The 21,068-nt window shown below is 46.2% G+C and overlaps 1 protein-coding gene across 1 annotated transcript in view; it reads right to left on the minus strand.

The window, feature by feature from the left end:
- Positions 1–21,068, minus strand: part of ITGB5 (integrin subunit beta 5) — a 113,851-nt gene that overhangs the window by 37,366 nt on the left and 55,417 nt on the right. Inside the window, exons 6-9 of the mRNA XM_025282464.3 lie at positions 13,540–13,701; positions 11,674–11,769; positions 9,660–9,749; positions 2,861–2,995 (exon numbers count right to left, since the gene is read on the minus strand). Of these exons, the coding sequence (XP_025138249.3) occupies positions 2,861–2,995; positions 9,660–9,749; positions 11,674–11,769; positions 13,540–13,701 (483 nt within the window). The remainder of the gene's footprint in view (positions 1–2,860; positions 2,996–9,659; positions 9,750–11,673; positions 11,770–13,539; positions 13,702–21,068) is intronic.

Consider the following 21,068-nt stretch of genomic DNA (forward strand, 5'->3'; position numbering starts at 1 on the left):
TGGGCAGCGAGTGCCAAGGGAAGGTGGTGGGGGGTAGGGAGGAGCACTGGTACCGGTGCCAGAGCCAGAAGGTCTGAGCCTTGAACTTCTGCCCCGCTACTTACTGGCTGCTTACCTGAGGAAGTGACTGAACTCGGTGCTTCAGCTTTTCTCATCTGTCAATGTGAATAACTACCTTCCTTACAGGGAACCCAGTGAGGAACATGGAGCTAACTCTGTCCAGTCACTTCTCAGTCCTTTCCAAGACTAACTGCATGGCCCCCTTCCTGCATGGACCATCAGGAACCCAATATTCTTACAATAAATTTCCCTTTCTTGAACTGGCTTCAGTTTCTTGCATCCACTATTTCAACTTTATTATCAACAAACTAGCTCTTTTGATCTTCCTGGTTTCTAGATACCTCATCGTGACAGTTGCTTTCCCTGTCAAAGAACTTTCCCTGAACAAAGAACTCCAGATGCGGTCTGACCTGCACAGAGAAAAGTGAAACCATTATCTCGGGGTTCCATTAATGCAGCCTCAGTTGGCATTATATTTTTTTTAAAGCAACACTAGTTATTCACGTGGAGCCTTTGAGAATTAGAATCTACCAGATCCTTTACTTAAAAGCTACTATCAAACCAAGTTCCCTGTATTTTATTAATATTCTGGACTAAATGCAAGATACTAATCCCAATGATTTCAACTCCACTTCATTTTGAAAAATGTTCTTAAATCTTGGTTTTCCTGCTTTGTAAGTAATCTATTTTCTCCAGCTTTGTGACCTTCCCACCTTTGATAAGCAGTTCTCCCACGAGTTAACCTCAAGCCAGTAGTAAACACGAACAGGAGACAGTAGGAACCTCAGTCAAGCCTTCCTCCAGCTGATGTCATCAACACTCCTAGCAAGCAGATTCACTCAGCTATGCGTCTGCCCAGCTACGCTATTGCCAACCCATGTTACCTTTGGATTAGGATGTCATTAGAATTTGTCAAGAGACATCTTGACACCCAGGCATCTGGTGTGTGCTGTACATCCTCGCCTCCTCAGTTTCACGGTACCTATTTCTCCAAGCAAAGGGTTCCTTGGGTGTTTCTCACGCATCCTTCGTTGGCTTTCCTGACACACTGCACTAAACACCCCTTGCACCACAGATCTACAGAACCCACTTACATGTATTTTTTCTGGTTAGTTCTGACTCATCCTACATTTCATAATTGCCTCTTTAAACTCGGTGACTGTAAGGCTTTTATGTTTTTAAAAACACCATCTGGATTTGACTAATCACTGCAACTGATCAAAACAACATAAATATATTACAAAATATGACAAGTATTAAAAAATAAAATTTTATTGGGTGTACAACTTTAATGAGATGGGGCTTTCTCTACCCAAATAGTCCATGTATATTAAAAATTTGACTTATTAATAAGTAAGACAGGGATTAGCATCAATTCTACTCCTATATTTTATTTGTATAGACTAAACCACTCTCTCCAAAATTTATTCACGTCAATAGGAAGATGGGAATAGGAGTCTGTTACAGCAACATCACCTTATTCTATGAATATCTTCTGAGCTAAAGGCCATAAATAAGCATTTTTAAATTTTAATAATTCATTATCTGACAACTTGATTAGCTCAATCTCCCCCTCTCCTTTTTTTTAAGATCAAAAAGACACTTGGAAAAAAAACCTGAGTGAGAAAAAGATTTGTTATCTGGTTATTAGAGTCCTTCACTTTCTGAACTTTCATACCACATTCTGAACTGTCCCTTTGCTGGGGTAAGGCACCCCTATAAGATTTAGAATGGGTGAGATGTATGCTTGTGGGTCATAAAGTGGGTGAAGAGCAGTTGGGAAGGTGAAGGAGGGACAGAATCAATTACAGAACATGAGGAAACTCCAAAAGACCAGACTGCGGTGTAAGCAACTGTGTGACCCCACCCATGTCTTTCTGAGCCGTTTCCCTGGAGTCCAGGATATGTCTGCTAACCTCCACCTTGGTCATCATTAGTGCTTATGAAAGCCCAGAAGATACAGTCATGGATCTTTAAGATCCCTCTAATTTTTCCAGCTCCAATCAGATTCTTTCATTACAGAGGAGAACTTGCCCTCACTGCCTTCCCATTTTCTGAGCACTGACAGTGACAATAAAGCAAAGAATGCATCTCACAGTCTGTCTGGTGCTTCTGGTGGCAGAAATCTCTAGAAGTGTGGCTGGCTCTCCATCACCACTCTGCCTGCCTCTGAGCCAGTGTTTCACCTTTGTTCTCATCACTTGTACATACTCCTCCCTCCCTCAAGTCCTTAGCTTGGACTGTATCTTCATATGCGATATTTCTTCCCCACCGTTTGATTATATCCACTTAAATTCAGACAAGGCAATCCATGCTCCCTCCATTGTGACAGAGTTATCCATTCCATCTGATCAGATCAGAAGAGGTGAAAGGTTTTCTTCATATTTTATAGAAGGGGAAAGTGAAGATCAGACTACCCAAGGCACAGAGCAAGCTCCAGGAGACGAGGAATGAAGGCAGGGGCTTTTAGGTTTCCACTTACACTCCCCCAACCCAATTTAATCCTTGTCAAACAAAGGTAATAATAATAAGTTAAAGGGGGTGGGGAAAAAAAAAATAATAAGTTAAAGGCACCAAAGGTACCATGTCAACTTGAGGGAGCCAATATACTGAGGGCTGTGTACTGACTGGAGTTTTTAACAAGTCCACCTGCATCTTGAAGGCACAGCACAGAGAAGGCTGAGCTGGAAGACAGAATACAAACTCCCAAAGGCCTCTAGTAAGTCACAAAAGTTATCAGAAGCCAAAGCACGATGGCCAATGTTAACAAGTCTAAGCATATGAGGAGGTGAGAACTTACCGTGTCCCCGATCTTCAGGCCCTCGCACTTCCTCTGACCAGGGTAGGATACACCGTCCTGGCAGGTAGCAGTGAAGAAGAGATTAAGATCCTCAGGCTGATCCCAGACAGACAGCTCCACTTTAGACCGGATGCTCTGAACAGAGAGAGAAGAAGCCGGAACCACTCAGTCAAGGCTACAGCTGAGATGCTCTCCACACCGGTTCTCTGATGCCCACATGGCTTCCTCTGACTCTGGGGTCTCAAGCCAAGGTGAGAGCCAGTGAGCTAGGTTCGCTGCTCCTCCCTCATCCCTTTCCTCCTCTCCACACCCACACACCATCTTACTAGGCTGGGCCTGAGGTCTCCCTCTGGGAGCTCAGAGAAGTGGCTAGTGGTCCACCTGCCGCATGATGACCTCATCTGCTTCCAAGGGTGATGAGCTGTCCCTGCTCATCTCTGCAGAGCCATCTCTCATCCCCACCCTCAGCTTTAGACATGGAGCTCTTCATATCTTGCCATGTGCTCCCTAGACTATGGGCCTTGCACATGCCTGGGGTAATGGTCCTTTGCTCAACTGCTCCTCTCTCTCCTCCCCTGACCAGCTCCTTATCATCCTTTCCCATCAGCTCAGCAGGCACTTTCTCCTGGAACCCACCCTCCACTGCTCACCATCACATCCATCTCCCATCAGATGAGGTCCACATTCACGAGCTCTCAACTCCTTTCTGAGAGAACGTAACATCTTATGTGTGGATATGTCCTCAAGACAATAGATGAAACCAAAATCAAGTTAAAATTATCCACCAGAATAGAAAAGATAAAAGACTAAAAACACCAAATGTTGGAAAGGAGTTGGGGCAACTGGGGCTCTCAAACCCTGCTGGTGGGAATGTGCACTGGTACAACCCTCAAGAAAAACATCAGCTGGTACCTACTAATGCTTAGGTCAACCTTAGACAAGCAATTCACATCAGAATCATATCCAACAGAGATGTGTACTGACCAGCAGACACATACAATAATGCTCACAGCAACACTGTCTGTAACAGCTAGAAACTGGAACTAGCCAAATGCTTATCGATAGAATAGAATTTTTGTTCCAAATTATGGTGTGCTCATGTAGAATACCATACAGTACAAGAATGAATGAAACATGACTGCCTGTTGCCACACAGATGAATCTCATAAATATCACACAGTCCAAAAGAAACCAGATGTGCACAGCATACAATCTATGATTCTGCTTATTTATACTATCCCCTGGGGGACAGTAATAGAAGAAGACATAGGAGTTCTGGAGTCAATAATAGTAAAATTCCATTTTGGCCTGGGTGGCTCAATACTAGGGGTGTATTTAGTTTGTAAAAAGTCTACACAATCATCTGTACATCTCCAAGTTTTAAAAATCGCCACTGAAAATCTCTAAGGAGGATATACTTTGGAGACAGAGGCCAAATGAAATAACTAACTTGTAATTAAGGTACATCTTACAAAAATGACTTTTTATACACTAAATACACTCAGAATAGCAGGTTGCACACAAACTCCAAGAGACACATGGATCTCCCTCCCCAGATCAGTTGACGGCCCTTCAGCCCCTACCTCCCTCCTCGGGTGCACTCCAGCAACAAGGCTTTGGGCAGAGGAAGGCAGAAGTGCTTCCTGCTCTCCTAGGGCTGCTTATCTTTTTTTTTTTTTTCCTGCTGAGCATGAAGTGTTAAACCTGCATTAGTTAAATATGCAGTTTTCCCAACACATTAACAGCTTATTGAAAACACTCTCTGCAAAAAATAGTCTCTCCCTTTGCCACAAATTATCTAAGTGCTTCTACAACTCTAAAAATATTCTCTCTTAAATCCACTTCCTCTTCTCTTGGTAGTGCCAGCCTCCACTGGCGGAGGACTGCGAGAGTGCCACTCAGCACACACAGCTCTGCTGAACGCGATTTGTTGCTGTTGAGTTGCTCAGCCGTGTCCTACCCTCTGCAACCCCATGGAGTGTAGCCTGTCAGCCTCCTCTGTCCATGGGATTTCCCAGGCAAGAATGCTGGAGTGGCTTGCCATTTCCTTCTCCAGGGAATCTTCCCCAACCCAGGGATCGAACCTGCATCTCCTGCATTGCACGTGGATTCTTTATTGCTGAGCCACCAGGGAAGCCCTGCTAAATGTGGTCAGTTTTTTTACAAATCTGTTCTCCCCACTGAGCTGTGAATTCCAAGGACCATAGCATATTTCTCTCTAGGACTGAATATAAACTTTTATTGAATGGATGGATGAAGGGAAAGATGGATATTTTTAACAACAGCTATGCTAGGCAGCTCGGGCTTAGCGGAAGAAAATTTTTGGAAGATGAGGTAAATTAAAATTGTATATTTTAATCGTGAGTAAGTGTGAGGATGAGGCAAAGCAGTTTATCATTAAAGGGCTAGGTAGACTGGAGCTATTTAAATTTCTTAGGCTCAGTCTCATGAAATGCGAAGGCCCCATGGCTCACAAACAAGACATTGGGAAGAAGCATCAGTACTTGCCATCAAGATCTGCTGAAGCTACCGCCTGGAAGAATTAACGGGGAATCTGGCGGAGGAAGGGGACTCTGAGGACTGAACTCCTAGTCGATGCATGGGTAACTGTAGCAGATGGACATGGAATCTTATGTCCTACTCTGGCCATGAGACCCCTAAGCTTTGTGTTCAGATCCACAGTGTGTATTATTCTTGATCCCCATGCAGTCTCTGGAATGAGAAACGCTTTAAGATGTTAGCAAGGGTAGGAACTGTGGAGATTATTCAGTTCAAACTTCCCATTTTATGGAAGTGGGAACTGAGGCCACTTAGCTGGCAGGGGCAGGCAGGATCAGAACCGGGCCTTCTGGGTCCCCCTGCAGTGCTCTCTGCAGTTATACACTTCTTAACTGGAAACTGGCTCTGACCTCGGGGATTGTGGATGTTTAGGACATATCCTGGTTCAATCAGTCTCCCCTTAAAGATTATGAGTTTCTGGAGGGTAGCACTGTGTTCTGTTCAGTTTTATCCCCAGGAGGTAGCATGATGCCTGCCACACGTTAAGCTGTCTCTGTTTGCTGAATGAAGGAAGGAAGGAAGAAGTGGCTGGGATACAGGATACAGTAGAAAAGCAAAGCCACAGCCAATGCAGTTGTGATGTATGAAAACATTATTTGTCACTCCTGAAATTCAATGAACTCCTCCCAAATTTGTTTCTGAATATGATTCCTTATTCCTCACAGCCTAGAACGAGTAGACAATGTCAAGAAGTTTAAAGGCTGTTAAATACCCAGGCTAGGTGACATCTGCCATCATTTTAAGGCAGGCCAGCTGTGGAGCGGGAAGAGCAGACTGTATGGCAACAGCGAAAAGAAAACCATGTGCTGGGTGAGGAGGCCTCTGACGTCACCCCCCACGTGCAGCTCTAGGGGCGTCCAGCACACCCTGTTCTTGCTCATCCTGAAAAGGGACCCCCAGAATTTCTCCCCGAGTTCGACCCTCCCTTTGTCTATGTGACACAATGCTGGTGTCGTGTGTACGCACATGCGTGCACCTAGTGCCCCACCTCCGAGCTCTGGAAGGGAACCTCCCACCAGCACCCACGGTAGCGCAAAGCTCCACACCGGGGATCCCTTACAATGAAGAATCTGGCATAGCGAGAAAAAATGTAGCAATCAGAGCCCAGCGGTACAGATGTCCCACCATGAAAGCTGAGAACAACAGACTCGATTCTGCGAGATGATACATTAGACACACCCTTCCTGCTGCGCTCCCTCCCCAGCCTCCAGTCACACCACCTCGTCTGCTACGTGTGCTGCGCTGCAGTCCCTTCAGGATGTCCCCAAAGATGGTGTGCCAGCGCTGGGGGAGGCAGGCATCCACACCACACTTAGTCATGCCTTGTGTGACTCACAGGAAATCCACCACCAAGTGCGGAGGCGGGAAGGTGACGCCGAGAAACGCAAACAGTCCAGTTAGAGCCATGCCCTGACCCTGACCGGGCAGAGGAGCAGGTGAAAGGATAACCAGAGCCCCCACCACAGGCCAAAGGACACACATACACATGGACCCGTGCAGGCTCAAATCCAGGAGACGTGTGGGCGGCCGAGGCCAGTCCTTACCAGAGAGGACCGCAGCCAATGAATCAGGTGCTAATGAACACAGAACACCAACGTGCCCCCCAACACAGCTTCCACCAACTAGACTTGGCTCTGAACACCTTGCTGTTTCACATTTCTATAGTTAATGTATTTCTTTAACATTTCCACTGAAGGAAAGAGCAGAAGTAGGGAGCGACCAAGGGTCCCAACTTATCAGGGTAATTGACACGTTCACTGCGGTGATGATTTTACAGGTGTGTACAACTGTCAAAAACTTATCAAAGCATGCACTTTAAATCTGTACAGTGCATTACAAATTACAGTTTGTTAATTACTTCTCAAGAAAGCTGTTTTCGTTTTCCACTGAATTTGAATAGCTACTTTGGATCATATTCCAGAAAAGCCCATTTTAAAGGGCAGGTTTCATACACTCACTCTGGAGTCATAGAGTCTGGTTTCCTGACATGTTTCCTTTCAGACACACCAATCTAACTCAGGGAGCAGCTATAGTACTGGACCCATAGAGGTCCTTGGGGGCTCACTCCTGGTTCCAAATGTAGCCCCTGCCTGGAATAGATCTTCTCTCTACTCTGCCTGTTCCTGAATCCTCAGCCACAGAGAGGGCTCCCTGATCCCCTCCAGAACTCTGCCTAACCCAGGCCCCTGGGTTTCCATTAAGAAAGAGAATTCATCTGTCGTGAGTCCTGCTCAGGTCATTGCACCATGCCTCAGAGGGAGAGCAGCTGGCTGCCAGCTACCCAGGATGTCAGAACTCAGGAGCTGACTGAGGATGGAGATGCTGGGAGACGGCTCCTCCCCAGAAGCCCAGGAGAAACCTGCACCCCATGCTGGAGTTCAGGACATAGTCACCCTTCAGCCATTTCTTCCCCAAAGGCTCTGGCCTGGCAAGAGGTAAGCAGTGGTCACTCCACAGTTGAGAGCCGGTCAGCAACAGTCCCCCTGCTAACCCAGGGGTCTTCAAGCCCTAGGACTCCAGCAGGATGGGGCAATCAGTCCAGGGCAGGCCTCTGGCTCTCGTTCTGACCACCCTGTTCGTATCCAGAGCTTGAGACCCTGGGTATCATGGTGAGGGGGGCCCTTGGGACAGTGGTGACATGGGGTAGGCCTGGGCCCTCCCTCACACACACTCTGCTCAGACTCCCTCACTACATTACGCCTCCACGCACTGCAGGAATCTGAAAACCACAAAGCGTAGCTAACCTGGAAACCTGGTCTCACTGGGCTCTGTGCTGGACACGATGAAGATTAAAGGTCAGAGATCAGAAAAGAGGATGTTAGTGTGAGAGGAGTGAGTTAGGAAGGAGAAGGAAATCCAGTTTCTCTCAACAGGAAGTTTCAAGAATGAGGATCAGAGTATGTATGAGAGAAAGAGGAGCCTTAGCTGCACAGAATCGGGGGACAGGTACGGGCAGGAGGGAAAACCTGCCCCAACTCCTTACTGCCACCCACTCACTGCCTTCAGGACCAGGAGAGGGCTGGCACCCTATGCTCCAGGTCCTCCATAAGAAGGGTATTACCTACAGCCCCTGGTCTAGCACAGCAGCATTTTGTGACCCAAAATAAGGCTACCACAGTAGGAAACAAATTCAGCTGGAAAGATAGAGCTCCAAATGTGCATTTGTAAATAATTCATGGGAAAGTAAGATGGTTTTTCTAATACCGTGTGATGCCAGTGCAGTTGATTATATTCCTAGGTTAGCCCACGGGTCTATTCTACATAATAGAGCCAGCTAAACTACATTTACTCTATGTAGAACTTTGTTTTTAACAGGCAGATGCACTCTGAATTCCAACTCGGGAACCACCAGGCCTCATGAGGGGCTGGGTGGGCACTGGAGGCTTCACAGGGAGGGGCACATACGTGCCAGCACAAGAATCGGGGCTCGTCATTTCCCCGAGGAGAGGAAGTCTGTGTCAAGCACTTTTTGGGTGTTAGGAATGGAGGGAAGGGGGTGGGATGGAGAGGGATTTGGGAATCGCAGATGACTGGCTTGGGATGCAGCAGTGACCCCCTAAATCATGTCCTTAAGCACTGTACTTATTACTACAACAGAGTCAGGCTAATGGAGCTACAATAGTGCAGTATTTAACAGCCCCGCAGGCTCCCTTGAAAAGGACCTGAACACAATTAGAGCCTACACAAGTAGGCAAAAGAACTATTGTTGACTCTTGTTGGATTCTTCTGACCCATTTTAGTCTGTGGCTCAATGTGGAGCTCCAGGAGCCTGGGGAATTTCAGTTCTGCTGGGAGGCGAGCAGTGAGCGTGCTTCTCACTTCTTGCCACAGGGAACACAGTGGCAGGATGGCCCAGGCACCTGGATGGCTGAAGAGCAGTACCCACCACCCAAGCGTGGTGCCCTAATGGGGACCAGGGTTACCACAAAGTCAGAACCCAAGCACATCCCAGGGCCACCAGCCAGAGACTGACTGAGCCATTTGCTGCTTCATTGGGATCCGCTTACAATGTGAGTCAAGGTGTGGCAGGGGTGAGGGGAGACCGATGCACAGGCAGGATGCCTTCTCTACCCCGAATCCAAATGGAGGAGGAAGGTGCCAAACTCAAGAGGCAGGAGGCAAGACACGGAACCAAGCACCCCAGCACAATGGTGCCCTTCCAACCTGAGTCTGCACCAGCTCCTGGAGCCCCAGGGGGAGAGGGTGGGGGTGAAGGTGGGAGAAGAAATCGGTGACTTACATTGTACGCATTGATAATCAGTTGAAGAATATTTTTGGAGTCTCCATGTAAAATCTCCACTGTTGTTCCAGGTATCAGGGCTGTAAAATTCTTGCGAGAAAAAAACAAAAGAAAATAAATGAGCCCACTCTGCCTTTCCATCCTGTCCAACAGTGAACATGCCCTACTGAGCTAGAATGGTCAGGGCCCTCCGCATTGCTTCTGCCACTCACTGGCACCAGAACTCAGAGATGCCACACCAAGCACAAGGGAATGGAGCTGTTGCAGTAGGCTGTGGAATCTCGGTTCTGCAAGGTCTGAGTGAGAAGGGTCTGACAAGATGTGTTTCTAAAGTACAACATCAGGCTTCTTCCTGGAGACCCCTCCTCTCTGGCATGTACTGGAAAACGCTCTGAAATTCCATCCTCTAGTGTCAATATAGGGAGCCGTGGTGGCTCAATGGTAAAGAATCCTCCTGCAATGCAAGAGATGCAGGTTTGATCTCTGGCAGGATTCTCGTCTGCCAGAAGAGCCTGGCAGGCTACAGTCCATGGGTCTGCAAGAGTTGGACGCGACTTAGTGACTAAACCACCACCACCACCAGAATCAATATATTCTCAATGTTCTTGTCCTCTCTTCTAGACTATGTAGGTATTCCCAGTTTCCGTTCAAAGATGCCCTCAATCTGTCCAGGAAGAGTGAAAGAGGAAACTCTGCCAGTGGTCTCCAAGACAGTCTCTTTCCTTAGCAGGGAACGGAATGGGAATGGTGCTTCCAAGGAGGTCTGGTATCTCTGGGTGAAGTCCTTGACAAAGCAGGCGGCCTTGACGTGGCTGCCTTTCTTCTTTCACTGGTACCAAGGCCTGTGTATGTCACTTACTAAAGTGACAGAAACATCTAGAAATAGCCACCACCCTCAGCCTGCCTTGGACTGGACATGCTTCCTCCCTGAGTGAGGTGTACTTGGTTCTGAGCAAGGCTGGCTTAAGCCAAGGTGTGTCTCTTCCCTCCTGAAGCATCTGGAGTACAGCCCGTGCAACCACCTCTCCAAAACTGATCCCTGTAAATGGCCATGTCCTATCCTGCTATCTTCACTAAACAAAGACAAAAAAAAAAAAAAAAAAACTCTTTCTCTTGTTTTCATCTAAAATTGATTCAGACTAAAAGAAGGTAAGAACTTAAGAAGATATAAGTGGCATTTTATCAATGATCATCTCAGGCAGGTACAGTAGAAACACGCCTTCAGATAAAGGTTCTCTTGCGGATATTTAAGAGCAGCAGAGAGAGGGGACTGGGGTTGACTGTTCTAGAGGTGGGGATGAACTTCTCATGACCTCTCATTTCAAAGGATGTCAGAGGTGAGCTGGGCTTCACACCAACGGACACGAACACTCCGGGAGCAGCTCACAGGAGAGTTCTAGTGAAAGTCGATTTGCCCATGATTGTGGGGGAGAAGCACATTCATGAGGGGAGAGTAGAGCGGTGGCCCGTGGGATGGCTGGGGAAAGTCTTGTAACAGACTCATACAGACCGCTCTGTGCACTCAAGACACGTACTGTTTTCTTTGGAAATTCCTGCCCCAGACTAACCCACTGGTCTCCCACACCCTGCGGGAAGGCACACAGACTCTGCATGCAGCCTGTCTCCATGTGTGCCTAGTGTTCTCTCTGCACATCTTCCTTTTATATCTTCCTTCCCTATTCCCTGGGTGTTTCCATTTCATCATCTGAAAAACAGGAATTGATACTGTTTCCCTCATTATCAAATTAGAAACCATATGTTTAACTCGCTTGGTATGCTCTGCTATGTGAATGCTAAAGAGCTTCCTCAATACCATCATTTTCCACTAGATCAAGACAGGACTATACTCCACGCTCCTTTGGATCTCTGCCCACACAGAGCAGGGCTGTTAACACTCCTCATGAGGCCGCCCCACACTTCGCCTGGCCCCACATTCCGTTCTCCCAATCATCTCAGAGTCAGCAGGGCCCCCAGGTTCAGGCCACCAGCCTTCCTTGCTCCCTTCCAGGTGTACCTTATAGAGCATATAGTGGTTTTTCGTCACTGCAAAGATGAGGTTGATGTTGTTCTCTGCCAATTTCTCTCCGAGCAAGGCAAGGGATGGATAGTCCTAGGGCCAAGGCAAAAGTCAAGGCTGTAACATTTCGTGCAAGTAGAGACACTAGCACCTGGCTCCAATGTGCACTCAGTAACTCATCACCTGTGCAGACAATAAGCATCTTCCCCTAGCAGCCCCTTAACAGCTAAGCCCCTTGGGCAGCTCCTTACTGAGAAACTACGTAGGGAAGATTCTCCAGGAAAGGACCCTCTGGCACCCACCAAACCAGACTCACTCCTCCTGCCCCTCTCAACCCAGAATGGAGAAGTGATGAGTGGAGGTCTCCCACACTTGGTCCATGTTTCCATCCCTTCCGCAGGAATGCGGCAGAGTGGGGAAGCCAGCAAGACAGCAGCGACCATATCCTGCCATCAGCACCTGTTTATCTGTCCTCTCTCCCCTAAGACTTTCTTTCTGATCTCCTTGCCCTATTTTCCTTTTCCCATGCCCAGTGTTGGGCCTGCCAATGTCCTGCACAGGTTCTGCTCAGGCCTCTCACGGCCCAGAATGGGCAGAAAAGGCTGCTGACATTTGGACAAGTTGGGCTGTGGCGTGGGAAGGGGTACAGAGGAGGGAGGGAGGGAGAATGCTCCCTGAAGGATGCTGCAAGGCAGCTTAACAAAGTCCTGAAGGATTTTAAGGGCTGGTAATGGGTTTGGAAGGAATGATGCTAAAGCTGAAACTCCAGTACTTTGGCCACCTCATGCGAAGAGTTGACTCACTGGAAAAGTCTCTGATGCTGGGAGGGATTGGGGGCAGGAGGAGAAGGGGACGACAGAGGATGAGATGGCTGGATGGCATCACTGACTCGATGGACGTGAGTTTGAGTGAACTCCAGGAGTTGGTGATGGACAGGGAGGCCTGGCGTGCTGCGATTCATGGGGTCACAAAGAGTTGGACACGACTGAGAGACTGAACTGAACTGAACTGAATGGGTCTAGGACTGCTCATCAGTGAGGTTCTACAGTTATCAGGTAGTATAGTTAGGAGTTCTTTCTCTGGACTCCATTATTCTTGACCACCTCTTAAAACTGGAGAAAATGGGTTAGTCCAGCAAGATTTAGAAAGAATTTCTCTCTAGTCAGCTACTCTACCAAATGCACTCTGGAAAGCACATTTGGGAAGGAAGAGGATATTTGGGGGAAAAAAACAAACTTTGTATAGCAAGTGTGAAAAAAATCTTAATCGTTCGGTCTGGGTGACAGGTAGGTAGAAGTTCATTTACTGGCCTATTGTATGTTTGAAATTCTGCATGAATTCTATTTAACTGCACACCCACAGTGACAGACTACTGAGAGTGGCAAGTCCTTGGGGCTTCTCAGCCAGTACAGGACACCTGCCGCCTGCCCCCAACACTGATGGAACGCAGGGCCTCAGGAAACCCATTCTAGAAACCAGGAAGTCTCATCTTTGCTGGTCTTGCCTCATAACTTCTGTCCCAGTTTTTTTCCTCTGTGGAACAGTCCTCTCTCTCGTGTAAAATCGCCTCTTCCCTTTGACATCTATCCTGTCTCACCCACCTCTTCCTTCAACTAAACATTCCTCATGTGGATGCACAACAGCAGAAAGCTGAACCAGCTACAGAAATCCTTGAGAAATGCTCTAAGGTAATGATGAGCAGGAGTTCTGGAAGCCCAGTTGGAGGAGATGGAATAGAAACCCAGTCCCAAGAAAGGATGGGGAAGTCAGTGAGCAGAAGTCCAGAGGAAGGTGGTCAAGGCTGGGTGAGGCCTCAGACCACAGGCAGGGTCGCAAGGGCGGTGCCGGGGGTCTGACCCTCACCATCTGGTTGGACGCCGTGTACTCGTTGGCCTCGTTCAGGTGGCACTGGCCATCGTGCGGCTGCACCAGGCCCCCCAGCTTTCCGTCCAGCGCGATGTGGGGCACGTCGTCCGTGGTGAACACCAGCAAGTGCAGCGCATCCTTTCGCCAGCCGATCTTCTCCTGAGGGACAGAGGTTGACGGGTTTAAAGGCCTCCTGGCTGCCCTGGGGCATCAGACGGGGCACTGGCCCTTACCAGGGGTTGTAGTGCGGATCACAGGTGATCCTCTGCGTGCACAGCTGGGGGATCACTCTACAAGCACTGTGGGATCACAGAGAGCCAGCTGACGGGGGAAGCCAAAGGGCAGAGGTGAATCTCCACCGCGGGGCCCACCTGTGCCTGGAACCCCTCGCTGCAGGCCACCCTGCCCTTGCTGCTCCCACTCTCTACCTGATAGCCACTCCTCCTGGAGGCCTCCCCTTTGAGTCTCCCCTAGTATTCCTTCCACAGAACAGCCTTTAGCCCACCCCAACTTCCCCACACTCCAACACACTCGGCTGGCTGCCACAGTCTAAGGTGACCAGTAAGTGACCACTTCAGTCCCCCAATTAAGACACAAATCACTCAGAACAGAGCACCCAAATGACCAACAGATGGATTTGTCTTTGGAGAATTTGGTAAAATCTACCATCTTTCTGGTAGATGCAAACCACTTCAATCATTAATTGAACTACTCCAGTGATTAAGGTCAGTCAGATAACCTCTCTTCTCCCTTTAACTGCTTCCCTGTATGGAATATGTCCACGCTTCAGACAGCAGCATGGCTCAATACAGGCTATAGTGTCAGGGAAGGACTCTATTTTAAATCTTTAACCACTGTGGCCCTGATATTACACAAAGCACTCCTAATCATTACCATTAGGAGCAGCTAGATCCTGATACAGAGCAACAAAATCTGGGATTGGGGTGTTTTCATACCAGTAGTGAAAGAAAATACATGGGTAGCAGGATGAACATAGGAAGGGTTTAAACACTGCTGAGTTATCTGCACACAAACACTTGACACTGAAATAGGAGACCGGATTCATAGACTTCACAAGTTAAAAGCTATCACCTTATGGCAGATGAGGGGATGAAGGTATCATCCTTTCTTATCACCAAAATGATGGACAAAATAGCCTTTAAGAGCTATGACATTTTCTTATTCACTCGAAAAGCAGCATGGAAATAAGTCACAAAAAGAGTAACACAAGGAAGAAAAGGTGGTTTGAAAGGAAGCCAGCAAGGACTGAAAGCCAGGATACCAGCTGTGAGCAAGGAATCTACCTCTGGGGAATCCGTTTCCCAGATGCTCAACATTCAGCCAACAAACAATTACTGACCTCTGACCTCGCGCAGGCTCCATGGAAGGCACTGGGTCTATGAAATCATCTGTTCCGGACCTCAAAAAGCTTGCAGTCAAGCAGAAATACAACTTCAACATATTAGGATAAGTGTGCTAAAAAAGGTAAATACACTCTCAACAGAAACTGGGGGAGGAAGCGAGAAAGTCTTCCCAGGGCAGAGGAAACACAAACTGAGCTAAAGGTCAGGAGGACCCTTCCAGGAAGCTGGAAGAAGACACGAGGGGGAAGGCAGAAGCTGGGGATGGGAGGTGTCCTAGGCACTAGTAAGGCTCAGTAAGAAGGCCAGGTACAGAGGACAGAATCTCCTCTGTCCATGGAATAATGGTCAGGCAAGAATAATGGAGTGGGTTGCCATTCCTTTCTCTAGGGAATCTTCCCAACCCGGAGATTGAACCCAGGTCTCCTGCCTTGCAGGCCGATTCTTAACCGTCTGAGCCACAAGGAAGCCCAGTAAAGGCATGATGAGGAGGCCGGGCACATTTTCAAAACCCTGAGGAAGAAACCTAGAAAGTCCCTTACAGCCATGAAATCCTAAGTTGTGACAAATCTAATTTAAGGGATAGAAGTGGAGAGGAGTGGGTCCCCTTGGTGGCAAGACTGAGAATATGTTAGGAGGGCTAATAACTGGCATATATGAGAACTCAACAATGAAAACTCAAAACAATTTTGAAAAACAACAACAAAGTTGTGGAATTCATTCAATAAGGCCAAGACTTACTAAAAAGCTACAGTAATTGAGACAGCGTGCTGCTGACAAAAGGAAAGACACTCAGGCCAGTGGGACACAACAGAGACCAGAAATAGACCCACACACGAGGTCAGCTTAATGGAATAATCAGACATCTATTTGAAAAAAAATGAAGCTTAACCCACACCTCTCACTATGTACAAAAATGAACTCAAATAGGACCACAGACCTAAAACTATAATATGTCCAAAGGAAAGAAAGGAGAAAAAGCTTTATAATCTTGGTTTGTAATCTTGGTATAAGCAGGACTTCACCAAAATTAAAACCATCTTCTCTCTCTCAATGGTTTCTCATTGAGAAAATTAAATGACAAGGCATGATTGGGAGAAAATGTTTGGCAAAAAATAAAAATCTGATAAAGGACTTGTACTCAGAATGTAGCAAGCACTCTCGTAGGTTGGTAACAACACAAACAACTGAATTTTTAAAAATAGAAACTTGAACAGACATTTTACCAAAGAAGAGATATGGATGGAAATAAGCACACAAAAAGATCCCCAACATCCTTAGTCATTAAGGAAGTGCATATTAAACTCGCAAGGAGATGCCACTGGATAGCTATGCCAAAAAAAAAAGAGCCCTGAAAATACCAAGTGCTGGAAAGAATGTGGAACAACCAGAACTCTCATAAATTGCTAGCGAGAATACAAAATGTTTTGGCAACTTTGGAAAATAGTTTGGCATATTCCTATAAAGTTAAATACACACTGACCATCAACTCAGCAATCTCACCCTTTGGTATTTATCAAAGAGAAATGAAAACTTGCTCACATAAATACTACTATGCAAATATTTATATAGCAGCTATTCATGATCACCAAAATTTAGAAACAATCCAGATGTCCATCAAGTGGTGAGTACATAGACATACTGTCATACATCTCTAGATGGAATACTATTCAGCAATAAAAAGGAACAAACTGCAGATGCACACAGCTCAGATGAATCTCCAAAGCTCCAGATTTAAGTGGAAAAAGCCTAAAAAAAACCCTCAAGGGGAAACTTGAGCCTAACTTCATTCAGAAGACATTCATGGAAAGACAAATATATAGGGATAGAAAACAGACCGGTGATGGCCAAAGGCTGAGGGCAAAGAGAGGAGTCAACAAGAGACAACACCAGAAAACTTCCTCAGGCGAAAGAAATCATCTACATCTCTTTTTTCATCAATTTTTTTCTTCATTTATATCTTAATTCTGGGGGTGGCTTTAAGACTTTACATATATAAAAGAGTGAATTTTACTCTATGTAAATTATCCCTCAGTACACCTGACTTGAAAAAAGCCCTTGAAGAAGTACACATCTTTTGACTCAATGACTCTCTCCTTCAGGAGACTATCTGCAAGAAGTATTCTGAAACACACACAGCAGTGTTCTTACTAATAGTGACAAAACAGGGAACAGATGAATACCCTACTACTCGGGAACAGTTAAGTCAACTGAGATCTCTCCTCACTGCCATTAGAAATTGTGTTCATAAAAAGTATGAAATTATTGTAAACATTTATAACAGTGGAAAAGAATACAGTACTGTAATTAGAGTGTGATTAAATTTGGCCTTGGAGTACAGAATGAAGCAGGGCAAAGGCTAATGGCGTTCTGCCAAGATAACGCACTGGTCAGAGCAAACACCCTCTTCCAACAACACAGGAGAAGACTCTACATGTGGACATCACCAGATAGTCGACATTGAAATCAGACTGATTATATTCCTTGTAGCCAAAGATGGAGAAGCTCTATACAGTGAGCAAAAACAAGACTGGGAGCTGACTGTGGCTCAGATCATGAACTCCTTATTGCCAAATTCAGACGGAAATTGAAGAAAGTAGGGAAAACCACTAGACCATTCAGGTATGACCTAAATCAAATCCCTTATGACTATACAGTGGAAGTGAGAAATAGATTTAAGGGACTAGATCTGATAGACAGAGTGCCTGATGAACTATGGACGGAGGTTTGTGACGCTGTACAGGAGACAGGGGTCAAGACCATCTCCAAGAAAAAGAAATGCAAAAAAGCAAAACGGCTGTCTGAGGAGGCCTTACAAATAGCTGTGGAAAAAAGGGAAGTGAAAAGCAAAGGAGAAAAGGAAAGATATACCCATTTGAATGCAGAGTTCCAAAGAATAGCAAGGAGAGATAAGAAAGCCTTCCTCAGCGTTCAGTGCAAAACAATAGAGGAAAACAACAGAATGGGAAAGGCTAGAGAGCTCTTCAATAATTTAGAGATACCAAGGGAACATTTCGTGCAAAGATGGGCACACTCAAGGACAGAAATGGTAGGGACCTAACAGAAGCAGAAGATATTAAGAAGAGGTGGCAAGAATACACAGAAGAACTGTACTAAAAAGATCTTCACGACCAAGATAATCATGATGGTGTGATCCCTCACCTAGAGCCAGACATCCTGGAATGTGAAGTCAAGTGGGCCTTAGGAAGCATCACTACGAACAAAGCTAGTGGAGGTGATGGAATTCCAGTTGAGCTACTTCAAATCCTGAAAGATGATGCTATGAAAGTGCTGCACTCAATATGCCAGCAAATTTGGAAAACTCAGCCGTGGCCACAGGACTGGAAAAGGTCAGTTTTCATTCCAATCCCAAAGAAAGGCAATGCAAAGAATGCGCAAACTACCGCACAATCGCACTCATCTCACACGCTAGTCAAGTGATGCTTAAAATTCTCCAAGCCAGGCTTCAGCAATATGTGAACTGTGAACTTTTCAGATGTTCAAGCTGGTTACAGAAAAGGCAGAGGAACCAGAGATCAAATTGCCAACATCCGCTGCTGCTGCTGCTGCTAAGTCACTTCAGTTGTGTCAGACTCTATGCATCCCCATAGACGGCAGCCCACCAGGCTCCCCCGTCCCTGGGATTCTCCAGGCAAGAACACTGGGGTGGGTTGCCATTTTCTTCTCCAGTGCATGAAAGTGAAAAGTGAAAGTGAAGACGCTCGGTCATGTCTGACTCTTCGCGACCCCATGGACTGCAGCCTACCAGGCTCCTCCGTCCATGGGATTTTCCAGGCAAGAGTACTGGAGTGGGTTGCCATTGCTTTCTTTGGCAACATCCGCTGGATCATTGAAAAGCAAGAGGAGTTCCAGAAAAATATCTATTTCTGCTTTATTGACTATGCCAAAGCCTTTGACTGTGTGGATCACAATTAACTGTGGAAAATTCTGAAAGAGATGGGAATACTGGACCACCTGACCTGCCTCTTGAGAAACCTGTATGCAGGTCAGGAAGCAACAGTTAGAACTGGACATGGAACAAAAGACTGGTTATAAATAGGAAAAGGAATACGTCAAGGCTATATTCTGTCACCCTGCTTATTTAACTTCTAGGCAGAGTACATCATGAGAAATGCTGGGCTGGAAGAAGCACAAGCTGGAATCAAGATTGCCAGGAGAACTATCAATAACTTCAGATATGCAAATGACACCACCCTTATGGCAGAAAGTGAAGAACTAAAGAGCCTCTTGATAAAAGTGAAAGTGGAGAGTGAAAAAGTTAGCTTAAAGCTCAACATTCAGAAAACTAAGATCATGGCATCTGGTCCCATCACTTCATGGGAAATAGATGGGGAGACAGTAGAAACAGTGGGTGACTTTATTTTTCTGGGCTCCAAAATCACTGCAGATGGTGACTGCAGCCATGAAATTAAAAGACGCTTACTCCTTGGAAGGAAAGTTATGACCAACCTAGACAGCATATTAAAAAGCAGAGACATTACTTTGCCAACAAAGGTCCGTCTAGTCAAGGCTATGGTTTTTCTAGTGGTCATGTATGGATGTGAGAGTTAGACTATAAAGAAAGGTGAGTGCCGAAGAATTGATGCTTTTGAAGTGTGGTGTTGGAGAAGACTCTTGAGAGTCCCTTGGACTGCAAGGAGATCCAACCAGTCATCCAAAAGGAGATCAGTCCTGGGTGCTCACTGGAAGGACTGATGTTGAAGCTGAAACTCCAATACTTTGGCCACCTGATGCAAAGAGCTGACTCATTGGAAAAGACCCTGATGCTGGGAAAGATTGGGGGCAGGAGGAAAAGGGGATGACAGAGGATGAGATGGCTGGATGGCATCACCGACTCGATGGACGTGAGTCTGAGTGAACTCTGGGAGTTGGTGATGGACAGGGAGGCCTGGCGTGCTGTGATTCATCGGGTTGCAAAGACTCGGACACGACTGAGCAGCTGAACTGAACAAACCAAGTAAGAAACAAGCATCACTTTCTATTAAAAGGAGAAGAGTTTGAAACAAAATACACCAGAATATCACTGGGGTTGAGATTAGAGGCAATAATCTTCCCCTTTTTTCCCTCAAACTATCTTTAATATCCAAGTGCAACTTTAGAAGACTTGAATGTTGGCTCTGTCATTGGCCTCCTTTCCTTCCACACCAGCTTCTCAAGTGGCATGCAGAAACCTACAGGAGAGTGACAACAAGCAGTCAGAATAATGTGAAACTTGGGAGCTTGAAGGTGGGCATGGGAGGTTTATGCCATCAGCAATTACCTGTGTAGATCTGACCACATTATTTAACCCTCTATGTTTTTTCATGTTAGTAAGAAGGAATAATAATACTTAAAAGTTTATTGATCACCTCCACTGTTCCATTCCATCTTCACTGCAAACTTTATGAAGGAGGTAACATACTGTCATCTTGCAGATAAGGACACTGGTGTTCAGACATTAAGAAACCAACCCAAGGTCACTGAACCAGTAAGGACCACAGAAGTCAGATTCAGATGATCTGCCTCTACACAGAAAGCTGAACTATCCACTCACATAGGGAGAGGGGAGGGTGTGTGATAACTGCAATAATTCAAAGTGCATGGCAGGCTCTCAATTAATGACTGCTGGGTCCAAGATAAAGGTTTGGTGAATTGGAAAATTGCATCTGAAACAGAAATAGTTCCACAAATGAAGAGTAGTGTAGCATAATAATATTAATTCTGTCTTCTCTGAAGTGGACTCTTACTGTGTAAGTGATGTTAACAAACTTGGCCAAGAGGTCGGGCTGTGGAGAGGGACATGCTTATTCATCCACCCAGGCTTTGGGGCTGGGAGATTATATAAGCACCAACTCCAATGAGAATTTACAACAGAAATAATTTTCCCACTGTCTGCCTGGACTATTTTGAAGGCTTCAGCTTTGTATCCACATTTAGGACAGAGAGCAGTATTGGGAAAGTGGATTTTTTTAAGGGAATAACTATAATACCAAATGGAGTGTGGCGTGGGGGCCAGTGTATGAGAGTGTCGGCAGAGGCAAGGCTGAGTTCAAGTCTTTGCTTTTTGAGACACTAAGTCAGTCACGTCGTCTCTCTAAGCCTCAGTTTCTCCATCTGTAAAATGAAAATAATCCTATTTTGCAGGGCGGTTGCTAGGTTAACAAG

This window comes from Bubalus bubalis, chromosome 1 (assembly GCF_019923935.1).
Source record: "Bubalus bubalis isolate 160015118507 breed Murrah chromosome 1, NDDB_SH_1, whole genome shotgun sequence".
Taxonomy (NCBI): Eukaryota; Metazoa; Chordata; class Mammalia; order Artiodactyla; family Bovidae; genus Bubalus; species Bubalus bubalis.